General features: G+C 35.1%; 1 protein-coding gene across 11 annotated transcripts in view; it reads right to left on the reverse strand.

Moving 5' to 3' along the window:
• Positions 1-16,419, reverse strand: part of LOC123551935 (uncharacterized) — a 98,882-nt gene that overhangs the window by 66,869 nt on the left and 15,594 nt on the right. For 10 of the 11 annotated variants that reach the window (XM_053541496.1, XM_053541490.1, XM_045341243.2 and 7 more), the window contains exons 3-4: positions 7,234-7,336; positions 3,247-3,302 (exon numbers count right to left, since the gene is read on the reverse strand). In XM_053541496.1, the coding sequence (XP_053397471.1) occupies positions 3,247-3,302; positions 7,234-7,336 (159 nt within the window). Of the gene's footprint in view, positions 1-3,246; positions 3,303-7,166; positions 7,194-7,233; positions 7,337-16,419 lie in introns of those variants that run through there. The other variant, XM_053541497.1, reaches the window with a different exon arrangement.

A 16,419-nucleotide genomic window follows, 5' to 3' on the forward strand; every position in this document is an offset into this window, starting at 1 on the left:
GGGTCTTGCACGCGACACGTCGTCTTACTGTGGTACACATTCATGCCAAGTTATTTGAAAATCCATCCATGGATGACAAAGATATGGACCGGACACGCCCAACTATCATGAAAAATGACCTTTAACGTCTAAGTGTGACCTTGACCTTTGAGCTACGGACCTGGGTCTTTCGCGCGACACGTCGTCTTACTGTGGTACACATTCATGCCAAGTTATTTGAAAATCCATCCATCGATGACAAAGATATGGACCGGACACGAAAATTGCGGACAGACTGACAGACCGACAGACTGACAGACGGTTCAAAAACTATATGCCTCCCTTCGGGGGCATAAAAATTCAAGCATAGCTACTTATATAGGCTCATCAACCACAAAACATCGTCATTTTCGAAAAAGGAAATTGAAACGACATCCATGTCCACTATTTTGAATCATGAATTACTTCCCTTAGTAAAATGGAATAATTCCCGGTATTTTCCCGTACCTTTACCGTTCTATCGCCAAATTCCCGGTATTTTCACGACCGGGAGTCAATTTCTGAAATTCACGGACTTTTCCCGTTTTCCCGGATAGTGTGGGAACCCTGATTTTAAGGTTAAACAAGAGTGCAAGAATGTCACAATATACGCCCATCGCAGCAAATTAGCAAATAGCAGCTTTGTTTGCAAATGGAATCTTAACTTTGTGGTTGTTTTGTAATTATTGTAATTCTTTTGTTTTTCTATGTCCACAAAAAAGCTCCTTACCAAGTAGAGATACCTTAAAATACACCTAAAATTTTAAAGTAACATCTATGTTGTACGACAGAAAAGTGATCTTGGTTTTTTCCTACGGTCAATTATAAAAAAGTTACAGTATAGGCTATTTATAGTACCAACTAAGGGAAGTTAATCTTAAAAAAAAAAAAAAAAAAAAAAAAAAAAAAAAAAAAAAAAAAATCCAAAAAAAATTTGTAAGTCCACACAAAAATCCTTACCCTGTAGAGATAGGTCAAAATACACCTCAACACTGGATGTAATATGCATGTTGTACTACAGAAAAGTGGTCTCGATTTTTCCTTACGACTAGTAATTACTGATTACTGATTACATGTGATGTAATCAATTACAACTATTACAACTAGAGCTATCACTGAAGGTGATGAATGTACCCCCCGCATGCACTGACACAGTACATTGAATTTGACACACACAAGACTGCATAATTATGTGGACTGTATGTATACAGTATAGTAACAAACAAGAGCACCGCCTTGCGGGTGCTGACGCTCATCTGATTTTTTTTGTGTAATAGAAATATTGTCCTACCCATGATTTTCTAAGTCTAAAAAGGGCCATCATTCTTGCAAAAAGCAGGATAGAGTTATGTTTCTTGATGTTCAGTGTCCACTTATTTAAGTTTTAAAGCAATAGCTTTGATAGTTTATGAGAAAAGTTGACTTAAACATAATACTCAACCAAGAAAATGATTTTCTAAGTCCAAAAGGGGCAATAATTATTGCAAAAAGCAGGATGGAGTTATGTTGCTTGCTGTACAGGGTCAGCTTATGATGGTCAACAAGTGTTGCAAGTTTCAAAGCAATAGCTTTGATAGTTTAAGAGAAAAAATTGACCTAAACATAAAACTTAACCAAGAAATCTGATATTTTCTAAGTCCAAAAGGGGCCATAAATCTTGCAAAAAGCAGGATGGAGTTATGTTTCTTGCTGTACAGGGTCAACTTATGATGGTGAACAAGTGTTGCAAGTTTTAAAGCAATAGCTTTGATAGTTTAGGATAAAAGCTGACCTAAACATAAAACTTAACCAAGAAAACTGATTTTCTAAGTCCAAAAGGGGCAATAAATCTTGCAAAAAGCAAGATGGAGTTATGTTTCTTGATGTACAGGGTCTGCTTATGATGGTGAACAAGTATTCCAAGTTTCAAAGCAATAGCTTTGATAGTTTAGGAGAAAAGTTGACCTAAACATAAAACTTAACCAAGAAATCTGATATTTTCTAAGTACAAAAGGGGCCTTAAATCTTGCAAAAAGCAAGATGGAGTTATGTTTCTTGCTATACAGGGTCAGCTTATGATGGTGAACAAGTATTCCAAGTTTCAAAGCAATAGCTTTGATAGTTTAGGAGAAAAGTTGACCTAAACATAAAACTTAACCAGGCAACGCCGACGCAGACGCCGACGCCGACAACCACTCAAGTGATGACAATAACTCATCATTTTTTTTCAAAAAATCAGATGAGCTAAAAACAAAGTCCCATAACTATGTAGAATATTTATCTAAAAGAATGTAACATGCACCATGCACAACTAGGGTTGGTACTGATCACTTGTGTGAAGTTTCATTAAATTGTGTGCAAGGGTTTGGTAGATTAGGCACGCACAAGATTGCATATGCAGGCTGTATGTACATAGTATGTTAACAAGAAACAAAGTCCCATAACTCTGCAATTTTTGTCGCTGAAAGAACCTAACATGCCCCATGCACAACTACTGTTGTTACTGATCAGTTGTGTGAAGTTTCATTAAATTGTGTCAAGGGGATGAGGAGAGATGGTGCGCACAAGATTGTGTCTATGTATATAGTATAGTAACAAAAAAACAAAGTCCCATAACTCTGCAAATTTTTTTTCTGAAAGAACCTAACATGCCCCATGCACAACTACTGTTGTTACTGATCAGTTGTGTGAAGTTTCATTAAATTGTGTCAAGGGGATGAGGAGAGATGGTGCGCACAAGATTGTGTCTATGTATATGGTATAGTAACAAAAAAACAAAGTCCCATAACTCTGCAAATTTTTTTTCTAAAAGAACCTAACATGCCCCATGCACAACTACTGTTGGTACTGATCACTTGTGTGAAGTTTCATTAAATTGTGTCAAGGGGATGAGGAGAGATGGTCCGCACAAGATTGTGTCTATGTTTATAGTATAGTAACAAAAAAACAAAGTCCCATAACTCTGCAAATTTTTTTTCTTAAAGAACCTAACATGCCCCATGCACAACTACTGTTGGTACTGATCACTTGTGTGAAGTTTCATTAATTTCTGTCAAGGGGATAAGGAGAGATGGTGCGCACAAGATTGCGTCTACGGACAGACGACCAGACGGACAGACAGACAGACAGACAGACAGACAGACAGACAGACAACCTGAAACCAGTATACCCCCCCTTACAACTTTGTTGTCGGGGGGTACAATTACCATGGTGATAAACTGGAAAACAAGATTTACTTGGTCAACAAACCTTTATGCTGTTTCCTGATAGATTCAGCCATGTCAACTCTGCCAATTCCCGTACCCCTGAAATTAAAAAATACAGGTTAAATGATTTAAGGCATCAAGAAAAATTCTGGCAACATATTTAATTTTACGTTTTTACTGATATCTCTTAATTGATATAAACCAGTGATACCACCATGAAACATTTTTTTTTTAGAGATGACAGGTATTTTCAATGAATTTTAAATAACAACAAGCATTTATAATGGATTTGAGTCCATACCACCAAGTACATTCCGTTACACAATCTTTCTGTCAGTCTTCTCAGTAAGACATATTGGCTGGGGTATAAATGAACTAAGGAAAATGGTGATATATCAACATTCTAGTACCAACTGTCTTATGAGCAAATACCAAAGTTTCCTTTGGAAAGCTGAAGAAATAAATCTGTTAACTAAACTTATGTTACGCAGACTGAAAGCCAATAAAATCTTAAACACGAAAAAAATTCCCTGGCAGCAACATCAACTTCCTCGTTAAATCATTTCAGTCTATACTTGGAATCTCTAAAAGGTCTATAACAGTCATAAACCATAGGTTGACATGTAAAACCTTTTAAATTGATCAAATACACTCATTAAGGATAAAAACACTACATCTGATCATTGGAAGAATTTGTTCCAGAAAGATTTTCATAACATGTATATTTATCTGCTTTGCAAAATATATGAGCACTACAGAAATAATGGCTTACTGCCAGTAGTATAATGGTGTATTATCAAGGAACAGTTATTAATTACTTAACAGTAATGAGACGTAAATCAATACAAAATATTTCCTAATACCTAACACTAATTACTGTAAACAAATGATTTGCTTTATCATTGTATGTTAACACTAATACTTTAATGGTGTATGGTAACGCAAACCACTGTAAGAACATGATTTGCCTTAACTATATAATGTATGGTAATACTAATTACTTCAAACAGACGACAATGCTAGAGATCTAAATGGGCTTTTCCCCCAATAAAGATACCTCCGGTAAAAGGATGTATTCCAAAAGCAAAAAAGTATGTGTTTTTTCCCAATTCTTAACTAAAATTTCCCAAAATGATTGTTACCTTTAAAGGTTATTGTTGTTTTAGTTGTTTTGCTACTTTGTACGCTTTCCTGTATATTTAGATTAAGTAATCAAGAGTAACTGTCAATCAATTATTTAAATGCCATTCCACATAAGTTTATATCCAAAAATTATCATTATACAGAGTTTCAACTTTTCCCAATTTAATGACATTTTCCCAATTCAACTGGAGTTAGTGGCATTCCCAAATTGACTTGCTTCAAAAGGCAACATGAAAAAATTCTATTTGAGTAGGAACATCTTTCTGTAGCATTATGTGTATGTTACGGAACTTATTTTCTAGCTTATGGGTATGAATTCTCAACCCACACAATATAACCGATATGGTTAAAACCAGGAAATATTGTTTTTGATGTATCTGGTTATAATCTTCTGTTTTTCTCAAGACAATATAGACATGACGTTGGCATGAAATGTAAAATGAATAAACATTAGAGATTAAACACACAGATTTAACGACGCAGAAGACTGTTCAAAGGCTGTACTATTCTGGCAAATAAGGAAGCAAAAATAGTTTCTCATGACTAAAGCCCTCTAAATAATTCATATGTTTTGACAAACAAGATACAAGACACAAGAAAATTCAATGTTTCATAAATACGCTTTTCACGTCTTCAAAATATGTTAATTCACTGGCAAAAGGTGGAGAATTCTAATAAAATTAACTTGAAAATAGGCCCAAAGAACAAATATATTACTTGGTGTTTATTTTTGCCTGGTAACTTATAACTGCGACAAGACAAAGCAGGATATTGTATATTTATTAAGAAATGTTACAGTAAACATACCTTCTATAGCAACAGTGATTTTTTTCCTTCTTTATAAAGTACCCCTAAAAGGACCTTTTCCCAATTGAAAAATGCAATCTTTTTTCCCAATTATCATCCAAAAATTCCCCAAATGACCAAATTAAGTTTGCATTTTGATGAATGCAGAAGGAAAACTTAGTTACATTGACATTCACCATGATTTAACCATTTAAACAATTTGTTTGATGCTATTTACATGGAATTAAAGGAAGAAGCATTCTAAATGATGTTATTAATTAACTATAATAATTCCCAATCTGAGTAAAAACCCTATTTTTCCCAATTTATCCGGTACCGGACCTTTTCCCAAAAGGGAAAAAAAAAAATCACTGAGCAATGATAACTAGAAAATGCTTTTGTAAAAAAGCGCATGTCTCCCCCAATGCAAAGTCCTATAGGCAAGAAGTCAATAGGGGTCAGGAGCGAAAGTCAAAGAGACACTGATGGTTGGCTGCAATAGGGATCATCTACTTGGCATGTCCAGTCATCCCGCTAAATTTCAACACTCTTGGCCTAGTGGTTCTCAAGTCACTGTTCAGGCTCCTGTGACCTTGACCTTTGATCAAGTGACCTCAAAATAAATAGGGGTCATCTACTCTGCATGTCTAATCATCCTGTTAAGTTTCAACATTGTAGGTCAAGTGGTTCTCAAGTTATTTTCAAAAAATGATTTTACATGAACAGGCCACTGTGACCTTGACCTTTAATAGACTGACCCCAAAATCAATAGGGGTCATCTACTCTGCATGTTCAATCATCCTATGAAGTTTCAACATTCTGGGTCAAGTGGTTCTCAAGTTATTGATCGGAACTGGTTATCAATGTTCAGGCCTCTGTGACCTTGACCTTTAACGGAGTGACCCCAAAAACAATAGGGGTCATCTACTCTGCATGACCAATCATCCTATGAAGTTTCAACATTCTGGGTCAAGTGGTTCTCAAGTTACTGACCGGAAATGGTTTTCCATGTTCAGGCCCATGTGACCTTGACCTTTAATGGAGTGACCCCAAAATCAATAGGGATCATCTACTTTGCATGTACAATCATCCTATGAAGTTTCAACATTCTGGGTCAACTGGTTCTCTAGTTATTGATCGGAAATGGTTTTCCATGTTCAGGCCCCTGTGACCTTGACCTTTGATGGAGTGACCCCAAAATCGATAGGGGTCATCTACTCTTCATGACGAATCATCCTATGAAGTTTCAACATTCTGCGTCAAGTGGTTCTCTAGTTATTGATCGGAAATGGTTTTCAATGTTCAGGCCCCTGTGACCTTGACCTTTGACGGAGTGACCCCAAAGTCGATAGGGGTCATCTACTCTTCATGATCAATCATCCTATGAAGTTTTAACATTCTGGGTCAAGTGGTTCTCTAGTTATTGATCGGAAATGGTTTTCAATGTTCAGGCCCCTGTGACCTTGACCTTTGACGGAGTGACCCCAAAAACAATAGGGGTCGTCTACTCCAGCAGCCCTAAAACCCTATGAAGTTTGAAGGTTCTAGGTCAAATGGTTCTCCAGTTATTGCTCGGAAATGAAGTGTGACGTACGGACGGACGGACAGGGCAAAAACAATATGTCTCCTGGGGGAGACATAATTAATGTTTCACAGCAAGTTAATGCAGGACATTATATATTCATTCAGGCATCTAACAGTAACTAACCTTGTAAAACATATGAGCACTACTGAAATAATGGCCTTTATAGCCTAGTGGTAGAGCGTCCGCTTCGAGTACAATACTGTTCTGTGGTAAGTTAAAGCAGGAAATTGTGTCTAATAGTAAACATACCTTCTATTGCAATGACACTGTTCTGTGATAAGTTAAAGCAGGAAATTGTGTCCAATAGTAAACTTACCTTCTACTGCAATGATACTGTTCTGTGATAAGTTAAGCAGGAAATTGTGTCTAATAGTAAACTTACCTTCTATTGCAATTATACTGTTCTGTGATAACTTAAAGCAGGAAATTGTGTCTAATAGTAAACTTACCTTCTATTGCAATGATACTGTTCTGTGGTAAGTTAAAGCAGGAAATTGTGTCTAACAGTAAACTTACCTTCTATTGCAATGATACTGTTCTGTGGTAAGTTTAGCGCTGTTAGATGTCGGAGACGACTCACACCATTTAAGTGCACAAGTCGATTACTCTTCAAAGATAACTGAAAATATAAAACAATTTGGTTCACATTTCTCAAAATTAAATGTAACAAGAACAACAACTGACATGGCAATTCTGCTTTTTTCAAACTGAGAAATAAAGTTCTTTTCTAGTCTCAAACAAAACCCCACATGCACAGCTTCACAAGCTGAATGATATTCCTGTAATGTTACATAATACTGGGTCAAATACTTTTTGAGATCAATGCAACACAAACTTATTATGCCTATTTTTGACTAAGTCAAGGGCCATAACTCATCAATGACATACGGACTGACAAGGGTAACTCTAAGTGCCCCAACAAGAAAAATTTCCATTCATTTTCTGTTCAAGTTGAAATCCATGAATTTTTATCCCCCAAAAAAGATGTTTATATACCAAGTTTAATGATTCTTAGTAACTTTTTCTTTGAGAGATGATGCCTCTTTTTTATTCTTTCAGAAAAATTTAAAACACAGTCACTCTTGTAACTCAAAGAAACATTAAAAAATCAAAATATCTAGAAAAAAAACTGAAAGACAGGAAATTAGCGTCAAGCAAACTGAATTCTGATTTGTATTTGATTACCAACATGAACATTATTCTTGGAAAATTGCGGTGCCAGTCTCAGCATAACTTCCTTTATATGGCAGTAATTGTTATCAAACTTCCGCACACTGCAAGATACTTGGTTTCCCTTGACAAGAAATTGTTTCAAGTTGGTCTTTTTATCAAGATCTTACTGTGAGATAACACACAGGAAATTACATTCTCAACTTGAATTACATTCGATTAAGACTGTATTTTTAGTTCCATTTATAGGCATGTTACATTTAATTGAAATTCAGTCGTAACTGTATTTAAACTGATGTTACCTATATTACTGACCTATGCTTTTTTTTTTTCAAAGTAACATGGGAAGATGACCAAAACTTATTGCTTTGGGAATTTTAGCATTATTTTTGTCAAAATTGTGATTTTTTTCAGCAATCAACCTAAAATAACATTTTATCCTACCTTCATGCGAAAATCAAGGGCTATGGTAAATTTTGCTTTATCAGGTCAGTGACTAAACAAGAGCTGGTAGAAGTTGAAGTTTTGTGATCCTAGGCCAAAGCATTCTCAAGTTATCGCCCGGAAACGGTTTAACTGTTCTGGGTCACTTTGACCTACTGCTGGTCATGACCAACCTCCCTATTAACTTTCATGATCCTAGGCTCAAGCGTTCTTGAATTATCACCCGGAAACCAATTGGTCTACATACCAACAGACCGACAGACAAACCGACCAATAGGAAGGGAGCCATAATAAACTTTTGCCAAACTTCTCTATTATTTTTTTTTTTAAATGAAGCCACCTTGTTTTTGAGAATAACTGCTAAAAGACATATTTATGCAATTACTTAAATGCACTTTTATTAGGGTCACTAATGTTACAGCATTGGCATACCATATTTGCAATTACCACAAACAGATTTTAGAACAGAAACACTCAGCTGAGAAAATGGAAAATGACTTATCTATAGCTTTTTTTCAGGATTTTAGCTTTCTGCACTTAAATCAAGGAATACTGCATCTGGAATAGAATGTTATTTAATAAAATCATCGAGGAATCGGTTCGCCTATTTTTTTCTGTCAAGCGGCGTTATGGCGTGTGTAAATTTAAGTCACGTCAAATGTTTGTTTGGTGTGAATGGGTATCCGACTTGCAACTGAACTTCTGATAAAACTTCATTTGGCAGCAAATTAAAATTATTCATTCATGTTCAGCAGAACAGAGATGTTGGGTACAAAACACAAGGTTAGCCTTTGTTTTTCCGATTTTATTTTATAATATTTGGGACTTTAAAGACCTTTTTCAATGCAGTAGAATAATTATATGTGTGTAATATGGAGGGCGTATTAATCTTTAAATGCAAAGCAGACACAGATCTAGTTGGTGGTAAATTTTGAATTTTAATCAAACAAGAGCTGTCCGAAAGACAGCCAAGCTCGACTATTCGAAATATTGTCACAGAAGCAGGAAATTATTACCCAAAATGTTAAATATCAAAAGAGTTTTAAGTTCGAAACGGGACATAATTTGACCAAAATGCATATCAGAGTTATGGGACTTGATGCTATCAACTAGTTTAATAACCCTGAAGAAACATGTTAAGTTTCAATTCCATATCTGCATTAATTTTGGAGATAGTAACTTGCATGTAAAACTTTAACCAGAATTTTCTAAATCCAAAAGGGGGCATAATTTGCTCAAAATACATGTTAAGAGTTATGGAACTTGACCCAGTGAGGTTGGTAACTGACCTAGAAAAAGAATAAATAAGTTTCAAAGCTATATGCCTTTTGGTAATAGCTGTATGTACTTGCACCCAAAACTTTAACCAGAATTTTCTAAGTCCAAAAGGGGGCATAATTTGGCCAAAATACATGTCAGAGTTATGGGACTTGATTCTATCAACTAGTTTAATAACCCCGAAGACACATGTGAAGTTTCAATTTAATATCTGCATTAGTTTTGGAGATAGTAACTTGCATGTAAAACTTTAACCAGGATTTTCTAAGTCCAAAAGGGGGCATAATTTGCTCAAAATACATGTCAGAGTTATGGGACTTGACCCAGTGAGGTAGGTAATTGATCTAGAAAAAGAAAAAATAAGTTTCAAATCAATATGCCTTTTAGTAATAGCTGTATGTACTTGCACGCAAAACTTTAACCAGAATTTGCCAAGTCCAAAAGGGGGCATAATTTGGCCAAAATACATGTCAGAGTTATGGAACTTGACCCAGTGAGGTAGGTAATTGATCTAGAAAAAGAAAAAATAAGTTTCAAATCTACCGGTATATGCCTTTTAGTAATAGCTGTATGTACTTGCATGCAAAACTTTAACCAAAATTTTCTAAGTACAAAAGGGGGCATAATTTTGCCAAAATGAAGGTCAGAGTTATGGGACTTGGTGCTATCAACTTGTTTTATAACCCTGAAGACACATGTGAAGTTTCAATTTCATATCTGCATTAGTTTTGGAGATAGTAACTTGCATGTAAAACTTTAACCAGAATTTTTTAAGTCCAAAAGGGGGCATAATTTGCTCAAAATACATGTTAGAGTTATGGAACTTGACCCAGTGAGGTTGGTAATTGACCTAGAAAAAGAATAAATAAGTTTCAAAGCTATATGCCTTTAAATGATAGCTGTATGTACTTGCCAGGGCTCCGGAAATTTTGATAACTCAATCGGTCCGAAACGAAAATCCTGACATCGGCGCTTCCCCACCCACCGCATTCCCAATATTACATATTTTGTAAAACGTGATAGGGTAAAGAAATAAGCATGTCATTCATTAAAACTGAGTTACCAGTCACCGCGCATTACCATACAATGAAGACAGTTATTCAGTGTTATGTGTGATCGTTACTTTGTTTAAAATTCGATGTTTTTCCGAGATAATACGAGGCATTGACACCGTGTGCGTAACTAGTCTAAAAGCCAACGCACGTGACTTCGATACCGTATACACGGCAGATACTTTGTGATGTTTCCTCATTCTTTGACGGAATTCTATAAAATACAATGCGTCAAAGTGAGTTACACGACACATATTCTCTGCTAAACAGCCTCAGTATTTAAAGAATACTCTGCCGCGGACCGAATGTGTACGTTATTTGAACGCTGAGATCGAATTTCCCGCATGTATAGTACCAAAACGTCACGCGGGTTGGCCACGGATATTTCATTTCACTTACGTTGTACTTCAGTAAGCAACTACATTTTATAAAGTTATATGTTCTCTTCTGATGTAAACAAAATTTCATTTTGGAACGTTTCTTAAAAGACCGATTTGATTAACAGTGCCACTCCGGTTTTCTTTATCATTCGTGGTTGCCCGTCCATTTTTTTTCTTTTTTGTACAGTCGGGTTGCAAAGACGATTTTCTGCATTTGTTTCAACTGGAGCCCCAACAAATGAATCATGTAATTTTTTCAAATCAAGTAATTATAAAAATTATTTTTATCGGTTTTCTATGTGATGTCTCATTAAATCAAAGACCTATACAGTAATGTACAATTATAGCTCTTTGATTAAATGCAGCGATCAATTGTTTGTTACCGTGATCAAATATAGCCTTTTGAAATAAACCATCCGTCGGATTCTAAATAAAAGAAGTGGATCCCCGTCGAAATGATTTTGGATCCAGTCAGAAACGTTAGGAAACCAGTCAAAAATGTTTAATACACCGCAGTCGGCTGTCTGCAAACATTAAAGGATGTGCCGCGCGAGCACTGATTGCGTCACGCGCTAATTACGGATCGATTATCAAAGTGACAATCAGACCGATTGACACGTTTACTGATTATCCGAAGGTGCGACCAACAATTTCCTACTTGGCAGGTGATCGTGTATTGAGATATCAGACCGAAATTTATACTTTTCTCCATTTTTACGGGACCGATTTTTTTTGTTTTTTTCACTTCACGAATCGGTCTGAAAAGTCAAAAATCGGTCCAAAACCGACAAACCGGCAAATTTCCGAAGCCCTGGTACTTGCATGCAAAAACTTAACTTAGGTGTGACGCTGACTCCGACGCCGACGCCAGGGTGAGTAGAATAGCTAGACTATTCTTCGAATAGTCGAGCTAAAAATGATTTTATATCAGAAGGTAGGATAAATAGAACATTAGGTAACTAATTTAGGTTACTGTCTTATAAATTTAAATTTATTAAGTTCGCCTACAAAAAAATAAAAGTCTCGGCTAGAGTCTCGACTTTTATATTACAGTACAGGCAGAAACCTATATATTCTCTATATATTATACAATAGAGATTTGTTTCTTTACAATGCTTTGCATTTTTAATGACCTTCCTTATTATTTTTCTATATAGTTTTGTCCTGAAAAAAAATTGTATGGTTTAACTGGGATTTTTTCTTCCCCTCAAATTTAAGAAAAAAAAAAAATTTCAAATTTTTTAAATTTGATAGAACATCAATCTTGTGTTTCAATGATTTGGCCTTGTGATCAAAAATTTGAATCTAGTTGACTCAGTTTCAATTTATTTATTTATTTATTTGGGTTTTACGGCGCACCAATACAGTATAGGTTATATGGCCCAAACAGGACTACAAATTTTGGTTCCACATCTCATTTACATCGAAATAAAAACATGAGGTATGGAATCAAAAGTTGCATATCTGCTGAAATCACAGAGTTACTGCAAAACCAAGTGTTAAGACCCTATTAGTCGCCTCTTATGATCATGCAAGGGTAAGGCAGTGGTTCCAATTCTTTTCATACACAGATCATCCCAGAACCACATGGAGCGACTCAGTTTCAAACTTCACCTAGCTTTAACAAAGACAAACATTTTGACAAAATTACATGAAGATCAGATATGAATGTGGCCTCTATTATGAAAAGATTTTTCAATGAGTTGACCCAGCAACATAGTTTTTAACCTAAGCTGACTCAATTTGGAATTCAAGCAAGACAAACATTGTGAATTTTTTTTTTTATTATTATAAACATGGGTAGAAAATGTGGTTTCTGGAGTGCTAACAAAGTTTCCTACAATTTGACCTATGACCCAGATTAAAACTTAATTTTTTAGATTTCATTAAAAAAACTGACCAGATTTCATGCAGATCACATACTAAATATGACATCTGGAGTATGCAATTGTTTTTTTCTAAGATTTAACCTTCTGACCTAGTTCTTGACCTAGGATGACCAATTCATAAATTATCCTAGAGTTATTACAGAAAAACATTCTAACCATGTAGAGTATTATCAAGGTTTTCTATGACCTGACATAGTGACTAGTGACTTGTTTTGGCCCTCCGATAATTCAATTTCAAACTTCACCTAGCAGGGCCTCCTCTGCCATTCGCCAATATAGCCAAATGCTACAAATTCAAAGAACTGGCTACAGATTTTTGAAAGTGGTGACAAGAATTTTATTAAAATGCGGCCAAATTTCAGCAATTCAGCTTCAATTAAATTTTTGCAGTTTCTCTCAAAAAGTGGCTACAACTCTCTGAGGCCCAGTGGAGGCCCTGCCTAGATATCAAAGAGTTTTAACGAGGCTTCTACATCTTACAGCTTTCTTAAAACACAAAAAACTACATAATCATTATTGTAAATTGACACTGTCCTTCAATGCCTTAATTATCATTAGTACAATTTAGTTAATGAAATTATTCTTCTGGGCATGAAGAATATACAATACTCTATAATTATATTCATGACCTAGTAGCCTACTTCCAAACACAATTCAGTTAAAATAACTGCAGCAGTAATTACGGAAGGTAATAAAAAGAACTTCAAACACCTGTACTGATATTTAACTGCACAATTAAAACAGAGAAAATCAATGGAGAAAACTATCCTTAAAATCACAACAGGACTTTACTACATTATTTTTCGTAAAGCCTTCAGCTTTCGCATATTTAAATTTGCATGTTTCTCAAACTGCTACGCCCGTGTATCGCTGTTCAAAAACCGTGAACGGGTACCTGTTACCTCGTATATAAGCGTGTGTAAACCCCAAACTTGTCATAGTTTTTTAAGCGCTTCCGCTGTCAAGTTGTCGCTGAGAGTGCGTGTGTTTTTGTAAAGAAGTTTATTTCTACGGTTTGTAGTGCCGTTTTTTGGTAAGTTCTTTATTTTCAGTGAACTTTGTGTTCGTTTTGAATAACTGACTCCTTATTCCTAGGACGTAGTCCAGGTTCTTTTGTATATATACAAATTTTAAAAAAGTAAACATTACCTTGGACGTTGTCCAGGTATTTAAAAATGGCGGAGTCGGAGCACGATGTGCTCTCTTTAAATTCAGAGTCAGAGTTTTCGGGGTTTGAAGAAAAGGATTTGCGTAGTAAAAATACGAAAAAAGATAAGAAAACTCTTAAGTCCGTAGTCACTAAGGTTCTGCCGAAGAAAACTGTTTCTGAAAAACGTAAAAATAGTAAAAGTACTACCAAAGAAAAAACAGAAAAAACAAAGTCAAAGGTAGCAGATACTACCAACGAAAAAACAAGTGTTGAAAATGAACAGTGTTTAGTTCAAATTGATTTAAACAATTTAACAGATGGACATATTGAAATGTTAAAATCAAAGTTAGGACTGTCTGAGCCTAATTACACAGCCTATTATGATGGGCATTATCATACACAAGATGATGATATGATGAACTATGACCAGTATGATGATACAAATGAACATTTTGATGTTAATAATGCACCAAATTTACATGTGGAATTGGTGAATGACGGTTCAGATTCAGAAATTGATAGTATTGGGAAAAATAGACCAATTAAAAAGCAAAAATCTAAAGATTTGAGTAAGAAATTGATTAATGAATTATTTGGGGAGAATAAGGAAAATGATTCCGATTCTGAATGGAAATTACCAAAGATTAAGACAAAATCTAAGGGTCGACCTATCCCAGATTCATTAGCAAAATTGGTGAATACTGCTTGTTCAACTTCGTGTGATACAGATGATATAACAGAAAGGTATAAAATTCCTGAGAATTGTGATCTCTTGAATCCACCAATGGTAAATAGTGAGATTTGGAAAATCATGGACAAAAGATCAAGGTCGTATGATAAATTGTTTCAAGACATTCAAGGTATGTTGGCTACAGGTATTGTGCCGATCTTAAAGTTAGTAGAAACATTGAAGTCTCAAATCTCGGGAAACGAAGAGGCAAAACTGTTGATTTCGGACTCGTTGACAATGTTTGGTCAGGTACAACACAATCTCAGTATAAGGAGGCGTTACTTGATAAGACCCAACATTAATAAGAAATACAAGAACCTTTGTAATGTCAGTACGCCAGTTACTGCTATGTTGTTTGGTGATGACATTTCCAAAGAAATGAAAAATTGTGACACTGGTATGAGTCTAGGCAATTATCTAGCAAAGGACAGATATAATTATCAGCCGTATTCTGGGAACAGAGACTTCAGCAGAGGTAGAGGTCGATATCCTCGCAATTTTAACAGAGGTAGAGGCAGATTTATGCCGTATGGTCAGGTGCAACGTGGAGGTTATGGTGGCCAATTCAGAGGACAAAGACGTCCAAATTATAATAAACCATCAGCCACTGTTACACAGGCCCCAAACGGGGGGAATTAAATAAGGTAGGTAGATTAAAACATTGTTTACATGTATGGAAAACTTTTACCAATGATCCTTGGATCTTAGAAAGTGTGCAAGGTTATATTCTAGAGTTTGAAACAGAACCAAAGCAATACATGCTTCCAAAAGAAATCCAGTTTAATGATGAAACCATGGATATTATAGACCAGGAAGTAAAAGATCTGTTAGAAAAGGGTGCTATTTGTCAATCTCATTATGAACAAAATCAGTTTGTTTCAAATATTTTTGTGGTTAAAAAACCTAATAACAAATATAGACCAATTATTAATTTGAAAAAGTTAAATCAGTTTGTTCTTTATGAACATTTTAAACAAGAACATTTTAAAATTGTTTTAGATCTTATCCAAGAGAATGATTATTTCTGTTCAGCAGATTTAAAAGATGCTTATTTCTCAGTACCAATTCATAGAGATTTTCAGAAGTACCTGAAATTTGTCTGGAGAGGTGTTTTGTATCATTTTGTTTGTCTCCCTTTTGGATACAGTGCAGCTCCAAAATTGTTTACAAAACTTTTAAAACCAATTTATGCATGGTTCAGAGCTCAAAATATTAGATGCTCTTATTACATTGATGATTCGTTAAATATGAATCAAGACAGACAGATTTGTGGAAAGCACGCAAAGATAATGTGTAACACTTTGGAATCGTTAGGTTATTCAATAAATGAAAAGAAGTCTGTTTTAATACCAACACAAAAAATCATATTTTTTGGTTTTTTGTTAGATTCAGTTCAATTTAGGGTTTTCTTAACTGATGAAAAGTTGCAGAAGATTATTACAAAAGCAACCTGTTTATTAGAAACAATAAATGTGCTGGTCAGAGATTTGGCATCCTTTATTGGACTGGTTATAAATGCTTTTTATGCTGTGCTTGAAGCACCATTACACTACAGACATTTAGAAAAATGTAAAATATTAGGGTTAGGTAGAGATAAAAATTATGACAA

Source organism: Mercenaria mercenaria, chromosome 4, assembly GCF_021730395.1.
Source record: "Mercenaria mercenaria strain notata chromosome 4, MADL_Memer_1, whole genome shotgun sequence".
NCBI lineage: Eukaryota > Metazoa > Mollusca > Bivalvia > Venerida > Veneridae > Mercenaria > Mercenaria mercenaria.